Genomic DNA, 16180 nt, shown 5'->3' on the forward strand with positions numbered 1-16180 from the left:
CAACGGGGTACATCCGATAAGCAGTTTCACTTGCATGCTGACGTTTCGTCATTATCTCAAATGACATCTTCGGAGCGCAGGTAATGCTACACTGACTCCTGCCTGTGTTTGGAAGTCCTTCCTCGTGGTCAAAGGGAGTACCTCCTCCCCTCTCCTTCTTCCACATGCTCGGCCTGGCGCTGCTGGGTGAATGGAGTTCCCGAAGAAGTGTCTGGCTTTTGTGATGTGTTTGTTGTGTTTTGAGTATGATTTTCCAAAGACAAGAGATACTGTATTTGTACTGTCATCCTCTTTGTTAAGGCTCCCTTGTTTCTGTATTTCCAGGGCCTGTCGTACAATCCTAACCCAAAAATCTTGAATGTTGGCTATTTGTTTTGAATTTTTAAAGTTTATTTTGTGATATTCTTCTATTTGTTTGACCTACTTACATCTTGTAGTAGCCAACATTGTATCAGCCAACAGCATACATAAATAGCCACCATTCACGATTTTCTGGTTAGGATTGTACGACAGGCCCTGAAAATAGAGAAACAAGGGAGCCTTAAAAAAAGGGGTAACTGTACAAATATCTCTTGTCTTTGGAAAATCATTCTCAACCCAACAAACACATCACAAAGCCAGACACTTCTTCGGGAATTCCATTCACCCAGCAGCGCCAGGCCGAGCATGTGGAAGAAGGAGAGGGGAGGAGGTACTCCCTTTGACCACGAGGAAGGACTTCCAAACACAGGCAGGAGTCAGTGTAGCATTACCTGCACTCCGAAGATGTCATTTGAGATAATGACGAAACGTCAGCATGCAAGTGAAACTGCTTATCGGATGTACCCCGTTGATATTTTTGCATTATAATATTATGTATAAGTTTTGTAAATAAACTCCTCTGGTTACAATTCATTGGCAATCAATCAGAGAAATTATTATTATTATTAATGCAAAATTCAATTTTTTTAAAAGTTGGTCAAAAATGATCCATAAAATATGTGACGTGTATTCAGCGTTTTTTTATTGAATTGGTGGCTTTCAGAAAGTGCACACGATGTACAACCTGGCCAAAGTGCTGCCGGCCCTGCATGGCTCAGGTGTGGCGCCCACGCTTCGCGACGGAACTCTGCCGGAAGACATTGCCAAACTGGAACGGAACTACCTCAACAACCGGCTGGGCGACGTCGCCGGCAACCGGCGCAAACTCGCTGAGCTCGCCGACAAGTTGTCTGATCAGATGCAGCAGGCGACAAGAGGCAGAAACATGTTGCGCGACTGCGATTGGTGGAGCGACATGTTGCAAAGCGTCGACACCGAACAGTTGCTGCACAAGATACAGATTGAGTTCGAGCATGCCAAGGGTCCCTTGAAGACTATGCTCAAAAAGTAAGTCGATATGATTTTTAATATTTCTGGAGCTGAGGCTGATGAAGCTACTCCTCAGAAGTGAAATGCATTCCTCATTTTGCCATGAAAGTAGATGTTTTTCACATATTCACAAAGTAACACAGTGGCAAAACTACAACAAAGTTATTATATATGTTTTCGGTCATGGGAAAATTACTCAACTTATCATCTCATTCCCCCATTTTTAATATAATAATAATAATAATAATATTATTTCTTTATTCAACACAGCAAATGTGAACATTATACAGTTGAATATCGTCACAAGCAGCAATACAAATACATATTACAAAATGTCAACAATTCTTAAAACTCTAGACTACACAGTATTTAGCCTACTTTTAATTATAAACTAGTCAAGACATAAAACTGTTAAATTCTTCCAAGCTATACACCGCCTTGGAAATGAGAAGAGTGTACAAATCTCTCTTGAATTTTTTAATGTCAGACAAGGTTTGCAATTCAGGGGGTAATTTATTATGTAACTTTGCTCCTAGATAGGTTGGTAGTTTCTCATAGATTTTCAATCTGTGTTGTTGTATGGCTAGTCTATTTTTCCCCCTTGTGTTGTAGTTATGTGAATCAGCCTGTGTTTTGAATGTGGAAATGTTTCTATGTGTGAAAATCAAGAGTTTATATATGTAAACTGATGGGAGTGTTAGAATTTTCAAGTCTACAAAAGCATCTCTACACGAATCATTGAAACTGAGGCCAGCCAGGTAACGTATTGCTCTTTTTTGAAGCCTGAATATTTTTTGGAAGTGTATATTAGCACAACCACCCCACAACTCTATACCATATGACACATGTGAATAAAATAAGGCAAAATAAACCATTTTTGAGACTGATACGGGCACTAATCTCACCATATTTCTCAAAACAAACAGCCCCTTACTCACAGAATTAATTAGTTTTTCAATGTGCAAATCCCATAAAAATTTTGAATCTATCTCTAGACCAAGTAAATTAACAGAGTCTGTATTTTCTACAGGATCACAGCCAATGTATAATTTAGGTTCTATATGATTTTGTCTGAGGCTGAAATCTATGAGTCGACTTTTCTTTGAATTTACTGAGAGGGAAATAGAATTAAAATATTGAGCTAAACTGTTAGATAGTAGGTTACATTTTTTCTCAAGTTCTTCTAAATTGCAATCGGAAAAAATTAAGGAGGTGTCATCTGCATATAATGTAAGTTTATTTTGTGGAACTGCAAGAGAAATATCATTTATGTACAGAATAAAGAGAAGAGGTCCCAAAATAGATCCTTGAGGCACTCCTGATGTCATTTTAACTAGATCTGATGATGCAATACCATGACGATCACTATGGATGGAAACAAACTGGTAACGATCAGTTAGATACGACTCCACCAATTTATTTTCTTTACCGCATATCCCTAGACTTACTAACTTCTTCAGAAGTAGCTTGTGATTCATGCAGTCGAAAGCTTTGGAAAGATCAATCATGACACCTGTTGTGTAGTTACCGCCTTCTAGATCGTGTATCACACCTTCAAAAAATTCTATAAGAGCGGTACTAGTCGACCTATCCTTTACAAAGCCATGTTGATGTGGAGATATAAGATCATGTTCCTTCAAGTATGCTACAAGTCTTATGAGAATAATTGTTTCAAATACTTTCGAGAGAGCTGTCAATATTGATATGGGTCTATAATTGTTTATGTCAAATTTGTCACCATTCTTGAAAAGTGGAAGAACTTTTGCTATTTTTAAAAGATCCGGGAAAATTCCATATTCAAACATAGAATTAATTATGCAAACCAGTGGATAAACTATTGCTCTCCTGCAATGCTTTAAAATCTTAATAGAAACATCATCATAACCTACACTAGATTTTGACTTCAGATTTTTTATTATTTCTAATATTTCACCTTCATGGGTGGGATGTAAAACAAATTTATTTGGTGATGTTTCTGAGTTATTATCTTCGAGTTCTTCACCTGATAACTCATGAGATCCCTTTAAGACAGCACCAGCTCTTTCAGCCACGGATGCGAAAAATGTATTGAATGTAGAAGCAATCTCTAGATGGTCAGTGATGTGTTTATTTTCAATATTGAGTGCTATGTGTACATTATTTCTATTGCAATCTTTCCCTCTAAATTGATTTATTAGCTTCCAACTTGATTTAGATTTGTTTGTTGCATACTTTATTTTGTTGCCATAGAATTCTTTCTTTGCATCTACTACTAATCGGTCATAGTGTTTTTTGACTTTGTTTATAAGTGAAGTGTCAAAATTAGCAACTGATTGTGCCCTACATGTTGCGATTTTAAGTAGAATTCTTGTTTGTTCAATTTCTTTTGTAATCCAGTTTTGTTTCAAGTTTTTAGTTTTTGACAATGTTTTGGTTACTAAGGGACAATGCATATTATAGAAATGAAGGAAAATATTATAAAAAATCTTATACTTCAAATTAGTATCTTTTACATTGACATAGCTGAAATTCCAGTCTACACCTGCCAGAGATGCCTCCAAACTGTTCATATTATCCGTACTGCAATTCCGAAAAGTAATAGTGTCATTGTGAGAGATTTTTTGTTTGTGAGAACGTTGACCCAATGACACTTCTATGGATTGAGCGGTGTGGTCGGAAAGCCATGAATGTATTACATCTACTTTTATGTTTGTTAATGTATCACTGGTAATTATGTTATCTATTGCCGTTCTACTATGAGTTGTTATCCTGGTTGGAACCTTAATGTTATAATTTAAACTAAATTGACTCATTATGCTGAAGAAAGCCTTACGTTGAGGGGAGTCTGACAAAAAATCAACATTGAAATCACCCACGCAAATAAATCTGATACCAATGTTTTCCAATAATATCTCCATGACATTGGTAAAATTTTTAAAGAACAAGTTTAAATCACCATTTGGTGGCCGGTAGACACCCAGAAGAATGTGTGTTTGCTTGTTTAAATTGAATCTACAACAGGCTAGTTCAATGCAACCCTCTATACAATATTGATTAACATTAACTTTAAAAATTTCTAATGGTTGCTGATCAACACAATGTATTCCACTATAATATATACAAACACCTCCCATATTCTTATTTACTCTACAATAACTGTCAATAAGTCGCATACTATTCACGTTGGTACAATCTATCTCGCTATCTCTTAGACCATGCTCAGTTAAAATAAGAAAATCTGGCTTCTCTGAGTCAATGAATATTTCTAACCTATCTAATTTGTTGTACAATGATCTTATGTTTTGGTGAATAAATTTTAAAACCTTAAATACCGGCGCAGGATTTCTTTGTGCAGATGTTCCCTCATTAATCCTAAAATCCAGCCGACATTGGTTACTATCAATCTCGGCTGAATCGACTAGTTTTTTAATGGTATAGGCTCACTCATAACAGAATCGACCTCTTTATAAAGCTCTTTCAAGATGTTGGATGCAATATAGTGTTTCCCCAGCTTATTTAAATGGTGCCCATGACGTGTATGGAAACGTTTTCCGAGCCCACTCAACTCCAAAACTGTAACGTTGGTGAAATTCATACAGATTTTTCGCAGCTCAGAATTCGCCCACGCCACAGATTTATTCACGCATGACCAGCTGGGGAGATCGTGCCTATGAGGAACATCAAAAACAAATACTCTCGTGTGTCTCATTTCTATGAGTTTCCTGCGTAGTGCTGATATAAAAGATTTGGCTTCATTTTTTGCGATATCGTTTCCCCCAGCCAGAAACACGGCTGCATCCTGAGAACCCAAAACAGAGCAATCCTTCACAGACTCTCTAGTCACATCCATGAAACAAGCTCCTGGCTTAATAGTACCCATAACATTACAATTATCACCCTTTTTACGCATCATAATATCAACCACACTCCTTCCTTGACTATCCATAAAAAGTTTAACTCTCCTTTTGAAACTCTTGTTTTCAAGTTTGGACAAATTAGGTATACTATTACAATCATGTTGACAATAATTGTAATCTAAAGTAGAATTGTGATCTGTTACCTGACCTCCACTCTCTAAATTTCGAGCTTGAAAAGTTGTTGGATTACACGCTATTGATTTACAGAGCAATTCATCATAGAGAATTCTAAATCTATTTGATTCATTTTTCTCATTAAATAAATCATTTCTTAAAGCCTGATTATCAGCTTCTAAGGCTTCAATTGAAATCGACATAGTCCTAATTCGTTCAGATAAGCTCTCAATATCTTCCTTCAATGTCTTGTTAATTACATCTATTTTATTTAAATCAACAAATTTGCCAATAGAAGCATCACCAAAGAGTTCATTATTTATTACTCTCCTATCTGATAAAATTACACTAGAGTCTGATGTTACAATGAGATCAGTTTGTGAAACAACCGCAGTAGTAGTATTCGGCCTTTGAGAAATTGTTTGTGAATCTACCTCTCTAGATGAATCGGAATGTTGTAATAGTTTTAAATCAAGTTCGATAGATCTGTCAAGTGCAGCGTCGCGTTCAATTTGTAACTCGTGAAGACGATTTTTCAATAGTCTATTCTCACTCTCCAAGCGAGAGAGTTTGTCAGATGAAGATTCTAGAAGATCAGAATTATCGAAGAGTGATGACAATGATTTATTCACGTCTTTGTTATTTTCACCCACTTCAGTAACAATTGGGGTTGATAACGGGGTAGAAGAGCACGTTGCATCACTGATGTTGTGATTGTGTGAACCAGATACCTCGACTACTCGATTCTCATCAGTTTTCATGGAAGCTGCGCACTCTTTTACCAGGCATCTCCACGTTATAAAATTATTAACTGTTGAACAAAACGTTTTTCTATACCGTGTCCTTTATAAATCATACCAGGTCTGTTCTTTGAAGTTTTAAAAGGGATAGGAATGCTGTCATTCATTATCCGCGAAATTGATTCAATGTAAACAATGATAGAAATACGATAAGAGTAGGCTACTCGTGGAATCAACAGGTTGTTGCGAACAAGATACAGAAGAAACGAGCCAAGCTGTAAAGTTTAGAGTCTTTGACAGATGGAGATAAGAACTCCTCTTCACTCCTGTTATCTGACTACGTTATCATGCTATCATGCTATCTTGTTATCTGTGATGAAATCGGCTTGATTAGCTATCACCTAACTATCATCACTTGCCGGATTCAGTTCCTAATAATTGTTCACGTTTCATACTGCAAGCAAGCAAACACCAGCAACCAGCAAATGGCCGAAATTCGACAACTTCACTCGAAAAAGTTCGCGACATTCACCGGATCATCAACAGTGTATACTCACAGTTTACGGTTTGTCTTTAACTCAGCAGTCACACAAGAATTTAACAATTCACTTCAACTCAATAAATTTATACTTCTTCCACATTTAAAACTGAAAATTTGGTAGAAATACGGAGCGATAGGTTAAGTTACACATAGTCCGAAATAGGTTGTGTTTTAGTTGTTCACTTCACAAACTTTTCAGTCCTTAATTATTTTAACAAAGTAAATTTAAATAAATTAAATATATTAAAGTAAATTGAATGAGAAACATGATTGTTATTTATAACGCTTTCTGACACTTTATCAGCATGGGAAAAATTGTTGTTATTTATAAGGAATAGTGAAAGTTTAAAGTTGATTTCACTTTAGCGGTTGCAAAATTAAAAAAACAAAAATAAAATACTTGATTCTTTCATTACTGATATAGTCACTAAACACAGAAGACATTCAAATCATCCACACTCCCAGGAATAGCTCTGATTGAAGCAACAGTGCCCAATCAATTTGTTCTCGATGAATGCATTTTGCAACTAGTCAGGGGGACACTCTGACGTGATGGTGCGAGGTGTCAAGTTGTCGTTTACGGTCATGACTAGTTGGCACCTTCGGTCCAGTAGGTGACAAGTAGTCGGAGTGACATCTTGACGGCAATGGTATATTTTTACGAGGGTACAGGTTGTCACCTATGGCCAAAATGACCAGGTATCAGGTAGTCGGGGTTACACATAGACGGTGACCCCATTTAATTTGGATTTTCGTTCAATAATTAGTCATTAATTAGCATTTGAATAAATTCAATTTCTCATTGATATTTCCATCTGTATTTTGAAACTGTCCGAAAGTCAACTTAATTAACTCATACAGCCCCATTTTGTTGTTTTTTTCACTATTTTTTTAAATAATGGCTGAACATACGGGAGTGAAACTTTGTATAATCATTTATATGACAACTAGACAGAGACTATGCTTTTTAAATTCAACAATTTTTTTACACGTCAATTTGGTTTCCGTGAAGGTTATAATACGGAAATGGCTCTAGAGAGCTTCATGTCAACATTATATAATAGCCTGAATGCCAGAGTTGCTCCTTCGGTATCTGGTCTTTTCTTAGATATCAGAAAGGTCTTTGATACAGTTAAACATTCACTACTGCTTGACAAACTATGCAGGGCTGGTATAAGAGGTGTGGCTCAGAATTGGTTTAGATCATATTTGAGTAAAAGAGTGCAGTATGTTGCCCTGGGGGATGCCAAAAGTGAGATCCTAGAAGTGGACTGTGGGGTCCCGCAGGGTTCAGTACTTGGACCAGTTTTATTTCTCATTTTTATAAATGACCTTTTCTCAGGTAATTTTAATGGTATTCCAGTTTCCTTTGCAGATGATACTGCTTTCTCTTATTGTAATACAGACGTGCAAAACCTAAATAAAATGATGCAAGAAGATCTGAATAGAATGCTTTCCTGGTTCAATAGAAATGGCCTAGCCCTAAACATCTCTAAAACTAAATACATATTTTTTACATTGTCTACTCGTTGGCAACTCCTTCACCCATTAAAATTTCATACAATTTCTTGTAGTCAAATCAATTGTGATTGTGGTACTGTAGCACAAACTGATTTCATCAGGTATCTAGGTCTGGTAGTGGATGAGAAACTCTCTTGGTCTCATCACATTTGTAAATTGAAAAATTATCTCCGCCATATTCTTAAAAAATTAGAAAATGCATTCCTTCAGTTGTGCTCAGGCAACTCTATTTTGCTCTGGTGGATTCCAAATTAAGTTATGGCATTTGTTGCTGGGGATCCACCTACAAAACCCATCTAGCACCTCCAATTGTGCTTCAAAAAGCCATAGTACGATGTATGAAGGGTGTGAGCAGGATCGAACACTCTTTTCCTATCTTTCAATTTTTCAACTGTTTGCCATTGCGCTATAAATATGTTTTCAGAGTCTTATCATCCTTTTACATGTTATCAGGCAATCGAAGTCGGCAAAAGTTCGAGAATTATAATGTATATAGAACTAGAAGAGTAGTTGAAAATTTAGCTAGACACCCCAGGGTGTATAACACTTTTTTCAGAAATCATTTGTCTTTTTGGGGCCAAAATTTTCCAACTATCTACCTGATTATATAAGAAATATTGAGAACAAAGTACTTTTGAAAGAACAAATATCAAAATGGCTTACTGGATGTCTGCCTGAAACTATTGAGAGTTATTTTTCTGTAATTATCTGATTCCCATTCTATTATAATACTTCTTATACCTTTTTGCACATATCAACTTGAAAGAGAAAGAGATGTGTGAGTGTGTGTGAATGTAGCATTAAAAACTTTTTTTCACTGACCTCCTACTTGCATACAAATTGAGAATAATTTAGCAAGTAGTATTTTTATTTTGACAGGAACTAACTGTAAGTTTATATCTGTAAAGAAGTTATGTCTTTATTTCACTGAGTTGTTTTTTTGTCAAAATAAAAAATGATTTGATTTGATTAGAGATACAAAAAATTTACAATTTTTCAAATTCATTTAACAAAATGACAGCCGTTTAAAATTTCATTTCTCAAATAACAAAAAAACGTTGATTTTAGAAAAAAAAATTCAAGAATAACTTTTTAGTAAATTAATTACAAATCGATTGGAACTTCATTTTTTAAGATTGAATATTAAGAGAGATATGCAGATTTAGTAATACGTGACCTACCTTTAGAGGGATATGTAACGTTTTATTATTGTTTGAAATAATCTAAAATCGCTTACTATTAACTTGCAAAGCAATTGAGATTGTTGCATTATTGAGCCAGACTTTAGCAGCATGCCTTGGTGTGCTATGCAGTGGTCACCTATCACTGAAGCTGCTATATCTCACTTAATATCAATCAACCTTGAAAAATAAGGTGTAAATTGATTTGTAATTAAATTTACTAAAAAAAGTTATTCTTGTAAGTTTTTTTGAAAAATTAACGGTTTTTTATCATTTTCGAAATAACAATTCAAACGCCGCCATTTTGTTCTATTTATGAATTTGAAAAAGTATCATAATTTTTTTGTAGCTCTGTCTAGCTGTCATAAATGATTGTGCAAAGTTTCTCTTCCGTATGTTCAGCCATTGAAATTGAATGAAAAAGACTAAGAAATTGTCAAAAACCACAGATTTATTGATACTTAGAAAGACCGGTTTCGGTTATCACACCATTGTGGTTCAGAGTTCATCAGAGATTGACAATGGTGTAATAACCGAAACCGGTCTTTCTAAGTATCAATAAACCTGTGGTTTTTGACAATTTCTTAGTCTTTTTCATTCAATATAATTACCACAATATCAACTTCTCAACTACACAAAAAAATTATAAAAATAGTGAAAAAACAACAAAATGGGGCTGTATGAGTTAACTAAGGACTTTCGGACAGTTTGAAATAATATATTTCGCACCTAGAGCAGAAAATGAGATTTTTCCGGCTCGAAATCGGTTTTCAAGTCCGAGGCCGTAGGCCGATGACTTATTAACTACGGACTTATGTTAGCGGCTGGAAAGAGTACGTTTTCGCGCCTAGGCCGGAAAGAAACCCTTTTCTGACGTCAGACGAGAGTCGTCTGCAAACAATGTCTTTCAGATCTACGTAGGGACTGGAAAACAGCTGCTTTCTGTGCAGTGTGGCAAAAATAATATTTAGATATGTTTCGTGCCCAGAAACAATGGCTTAGAGTATTGGTAGGGAGTTCGGAAACACTGTATTTCGTTGGATATTATGAATCAAATAACCTAAAAAAATATTATAAATCAAAAAACCCAGAAAGGGAGTACTGGATAACTTTCATTTGGATGAGAGTTATTTTTCTGTAATTATCTGATTCCCATTCTATTATAATACTTCTTATACCTTTTTGCACATATCAACTTGAAAGAGAAAGAGATGTGTGAGTGTGTGTGAATGTAGCATTAAAAACTTTTTTTCACTGACCTCCTACTTGCATACAAATTGAGAATAATTTAGCAAGTAGTATTTTTATTTTGACAGGAACTAACTGTAAGTTTATATCTGTAAAGAAGTTATGTCTTTATTTCACTGAGTTGTTTTTTTGTCAAAATAAAAAATGATTTGATTTGATTAGAGATACAAAAAATTTACAATTTTTCAAATTCATTTAACAAAATGACAGCCGTTTAAAATTTCATTTCTCAAATAACAAAAAAAACGTTGATTTTAGAAAAAAAAATTCAAGAATAACTTTTTAGTAAATTTAATTACAAATCGATTGGAACTTCATTTTTTAAGATTGAATATTAAGAGAGATATAGCAGATTTAGTAATACGTGACCTACCTTTAGAGGGATATGTAACGTTTTATTATTGTTTGAAATAATCTAAAATCGCTTACTATTAACTTGCAAAGCAAATTGAGATTGTTGCATTATTGAGCCAGACTTTAGCAGCATGCCTTGGTGTGCTATGCAGTGGTCACCTATCACTGAAGCTGCTATATCTCACTTAATATCAATCAACCTTGAAAAATAAGGTGTAAATTGATTTGTAATTAAATTTACTAAAAAAAGTTATTCTTGTAAGTTTTTTTTAAAAATTAACGGTTTTTTATCATTTTCGAAATAACAATTCAAACGCCGCCATTTTGTTCTATTTATGAATTTGAAAAAGTATCATAATTTTTTTGTAGCTCTGTCTAGCTGTCATAAATGATTGTGCAAAGTTTCTCTTCCGTATGTTCAGCCATTGAAATTGAATGAAAAAGACTAAGAAATTGTCAAAAACCACAGATTTATTGATACTTAGAAAGACCGGTTTCGGTTATCACACCATTGTGGTTCAGAGTTCATCAGAGATTGACAATGGTGTAATAACCGAAACCGGTCTTTCTAAGTATCAATAAACCTGTGGTTTTTGACAATTTCTTAGTCTTTTTCATTCAATATAATTACCACAATATCAACTTCTCAACTACACAAAAAAATTATCTAGAAAAATAGTGAAAAAACAACAAAATGGGGCTGTATGAGTTAACTAAGGACTTTCGGACAGTTTGAAATAATATATTTCGCACCTAGAGCAGAAAATGAGATTTTTCCGGCTCGAAATCGGTTTTCAAGTCCGAGGCCGTAGGCCGATGACTTATTAACTACGGACTTATGTTAGCGGCTGGAAAGAGTACGTTTTCGCGCCTAGGCCGGAAAGAAACCCTTTTCTGACGTCAGACGAGAGTCGTCTGCAAACAAGGTCTTTCAGATCTACGTAGGGACTGGAAAACAGCTGTTTTCTGTGCAGTGTGGCAAAAATAATATTTAGATATGTTTCGTACCCAGAAACAATGGCTTAGAGTATTGGTAGGGAGTTCGGAAACACTGTATTTCGTTGGATATTATGAATCAAATAACCTAAAAAAATATTATAAATCAAGAAACCCAGAAAGGGAGTACTGGAATAACTTTCATTTGGACTGTATCATATTATTACCTATAAATTCGGAAGAAATATAGCACATGGATTGCCCTATTATTTCTCTTTCAATGCTACTCACATTTGTTTCATTTGTATGAATGAATATAACTTATATTCAATCAACATTTCTCTTGAATTTTTTATAGCATTTCATTTCATTCCCCTGCATTTTTCCAACTGACTTACAAATACTATCCCCATTCCTGTGTGTTTCAATCACGTATTAAATTTCTCCACTGTGAAATCTTTAAATACTAATATTAATAGATTGAATTGAATTGAATGAAATACCCTACTGTGTAATTCGTGCCAAACAGTTAAACTTGGAAAATTTTAATCTTTCATTTGAATGGAGGTTTGCTAACCTTGTCTTACACTATGCATTTATCCATAACTCTATCTCACACAATCTATTCTCTGAATGAAATCATCCGAGCTTTCTGCCAACCAAATATCGGTGTTGTCAGCTTGTCTCAATGTCAATTTGGAAAATTGTAAGCCGACTGATCTTCAACATTTCATTTTTCAAGGATGAGCGCCATGCTCGCGCTGACGGAAGAGTTGTATCAGTGGCAGCGAAAAATCGACGAGGCGCGACAAAGTGTCATCGAAGAAATCAAGCAATTGGAAGAGACACCGACTACAGTGATGGCCGGCCATGCGCTCTACTGTCATCTCAGGAATAAGAAACCACCACGTGTTGAACAGAGGTAGGTTTGTCCATTTTCCTATTCATTTTTTCATTTCAACATGTATTTTTAATAACATGCGAGTCCCTGTACTACGAAAATTAAAAAAAAAATGGAACCCTTGGAAGGTATAGCCATTTTTCCAAATATGCCATCTCTTTTAAGGGTACAAACAGAACGATCAGGTCGATACTTAGTTTTCAGTTTAGGCCATGGCCGCGATCGACCTCCATGTGACTAGACACAAACTCATTGTAAAGTATGGAAGTTAACAGAACGGTTATGTCTGGATCGCGTTTCAGCACGATTAGTCCAGTCACTATATACATTGTTGCATGCAATTTATATTGTAGTTCTGATTTTTTAATATGTTATTTGGGTACATAAGATAAGTCCAGAGCGCTACCTGATCTAAGATAGAGCGCTCTACCTGATTTCAGATTGCAGAGAACAAAAATACGCCCAGAGGGATTTTGAATTTTACATCTAAATGCTAACAATCAGAAGATATTGTTGATCAAAAACTATAATTCATCAAAATTTATTTTTTCTTCAAATTTTACTCATTTTTGAAAAATTATCACTCAGTACTCATTGAATATAGAGATTTCCGAATGATGTCATTTTATTCAGAATTTTAAAATCTAAAAAAAGGCGAGAGCAATTTTTTCTGTCCGATTACGATATTTGGCAGAAATAGCTGAAAACTGGGAAATGAGTCGAAAATACGAGGTTTTTGGCCACCCTGTATCTAGCACAAGGAAATTTTGCATGAAGAAATTGGTTCTGGACTTCTCTTATGTACCCAAATAATATATTAAAAAATCAGAACTACAATATAAATTTCAAACACCCCCCTTTTTTATGTCTATATGGACTGGAATAGATGATATCCAGGTGCTCTTATCATTGTCAGCTCCCAGTTGACTAATGGCATCGAAAGATAGACCGCTTCCCACTCGTTCTGTTCGCACCTTTAGGCAACTAATAATAAATTTGACTTTATTTCTGCGTGAAAATATATACAAAACAAGTGAAAATTAAGAGTAATAGAAAAATAAGCATGCAGTATTCTACATTATAATTCTGTTCCACTATAGAAATATAATGAGAAAAAAAAACAAAAAAACAATATAGCTAATGGCTTACTCTACTAGAGCTACAATAAAATAACAGTGAACAGCAACTCAAGATAAAATTCACAAGTTACAAAGATAATAATAGATATGCACCATGCAGAAATAAACTCAATAATATCAGTAGCGTAGGCCTACCTAGTAAGGGGCCTAATTGAGTATCCATTCAATGTATTGAGTCTTTCCAAAGATCACAATGTTTTCAAATCCTTACAAACTTACAAAAATCTGGTGTGGTGACTCACACAACTTTCCTTGCCGTTATGAAAATTGATCACCTGACGCTAGTGTTCCCGCGCATCTCAAGTCTACTTATGAACAAAGATCTGAGCCAACTGGAGACATACGAGTTCTACATTTAAATCATTTAATCATTCAATCATTCAATCATAAATCATTTAATCATTTTAAATCATTAAATCATTTAATAGATTCAACAGTTGCCAACAGTTTGCAATTGGATAATGACATTTTCTCGAATTTCGAGCTTATTTTCAATTTTAGGTGAAAATGTTACTAAACATTAATTGTAGAGATTTTCATGCTCAATCTTTTCCACTCCAAAATTTTTGTTTAAATTGTACCTGAAGCCTGATAATTGGGAATCTAAAATCAAACTTTGCATAGATGGGGCGGAGCACCTGAAATTTTTACAGATATGGGAATTGTGGCAGTTGCTAGAGCTTATCAATGACTATTTTAGGTATAAATTTAATCAAAATCGTTTGAGCCGTTTTCGAGAAAATCGCGAAAAACCCTGTTTTTGATAACATGTTCTCCATTTTAGCCGCCATCTTGAATTGCATTTGATCGAAATTGTTCGTGTCGGATCCTTATAGTGTAAGGACCTCAAGTTCCAAATTTCAAGTCATTCTGTTGATTGGGAAACGAGATATCGTGTACACAGACGCACATACACTCATATATATACACACACACACACACACACACACACACACACACACACACACACCACACACACACACACACACACACACACACACACACACCACACACACACACACACACACACACAACACACACACACACACACACACACACAACACACACACACACACACCACACACACACACCACACACACACACACACCACACACACACACACACACACACAGACCAATACCCAAAAACCACTTTTTTGGACTCAGGGGACCTTGAAACGTATAGAAATTTGGAAATTGGGGTACCTTAATTTTTTTCAGAAAGCAATACTTTCCTTACCTATGGTAATAGAGCAAGTAAAGTAAAAACATTAACTTACAAACAAACATTGTTCATTTTTAGTAATAAAGATTATTCGACAGATAATTAAATTTCAATTCACAGATGCCTGATTTGTCGTATTGAAGAACAATTGAAGCAGTACGAATCGCTGCTATTCTGGATCATGAACAAGAACGATTCCAATTCGAAGAACGAGTCGCCGAAAGCGAGGGGGAAAAGGGACATAGTGGAGGCTGACACGACACAGAGTGGAGCTGTCGCAAATCTCGAGAATAACACAATATTCCAAGTGTACAATACTGGCACGTGGAAGCCCTCTCAACACGAGCAGATCATCAAACGTGAGTAAATGAGCATTTAAATACATTGGCCCGGTTGCACTAAAGCCGGTTAAATTTTAAACTTGATTAATTTCATGAGAAACAATCATAGAAGGCCTTTTTGATAAGACGGCTCCTCTGATTGGTTCTCGTGGAATTAAATCTTCTATTGTTAAATCTTCTACGGTCTTCCTCGTTTATTAGAAATCTCTCGAAAGCAAAATATCTCAGTTATGTGTTATTAAAAACATGTTTTCTAATCAAAGACCACTGATAAAAATTGTCTTTTTTTCTATCAAGTGGTTTATCTAATCAAATACTAAATCGGCACTTGCTTTACTCAAGCAAAACCGTTAAAAAAATTCTCTATAATCCCAGAAATTTAAATGACTCGTTTTTTGCCCAATTTTTCTCAGTTCCAAAATTTCTTCGCAGTCATCTTTATCAATCGCATTAAAAACTTATATCACTTCCTATCAATTCTATCAATAATGATTCAATATAAACTAAATAATTATTATCGTCTACAGAATCATTAAAAACAACCTTCGAAAAATAATTTATTATTAGCTGTTTCCCCATCAAATCTTACAGATGTCTAGTCAATCCAAATTATTTGGTTTAAACCTCCTATTTTGGAGGTTTAAACTTTCCCAGAGTTTAAACTCAATACAGAGTTTAAACTGATACTGTGCAA

The 16180-nt window shown here is 35.0% G+C and overlaps 1 protein-coding gene across 1 annotated transcript in view; it reads left to right on the top strand.

The window, feature by feature from the left end:
• The window catches only part of LOC111057348 (E3 ubiquitin-protein ligase SHPRH), a 65577-nt gene that overhangs the window by 29031 nt on the left and 20366 nt on the right, over window positions 1–16180 (top strand). Inside the window, exons 13-15 of the mRNA XM_039438927.1 lie at window positions 1025–1368; window positions 12624–12803; window positions 15266–15504. Of these exons, the coding sequence (XP_039294861.1) occupies window positions 1025–1368; window positions 12624–12803; window positions 15266–15504 (763 nt within the window). The remainder of the gene's footprint in view (window positions 1–1024; window positions 1369–12623; window positions 12804–15265; window positions 15505–16180) is intronic.

Source organism: Nilaparvata lugens, chromosome 12 (genome assembly GCF_014356525.2).
Source record: "Nilaparvata lugens isolate BPH chromosome 12, ASM1435652v1, whole genome shotgun sequence".
NCBI classification, from domain to species: Eukaryota; Metazoa; Arthropoda; class Insecta; order Hemiptera; family Delphacidae; genus Nilaparvata; species Nilaparvata lugens.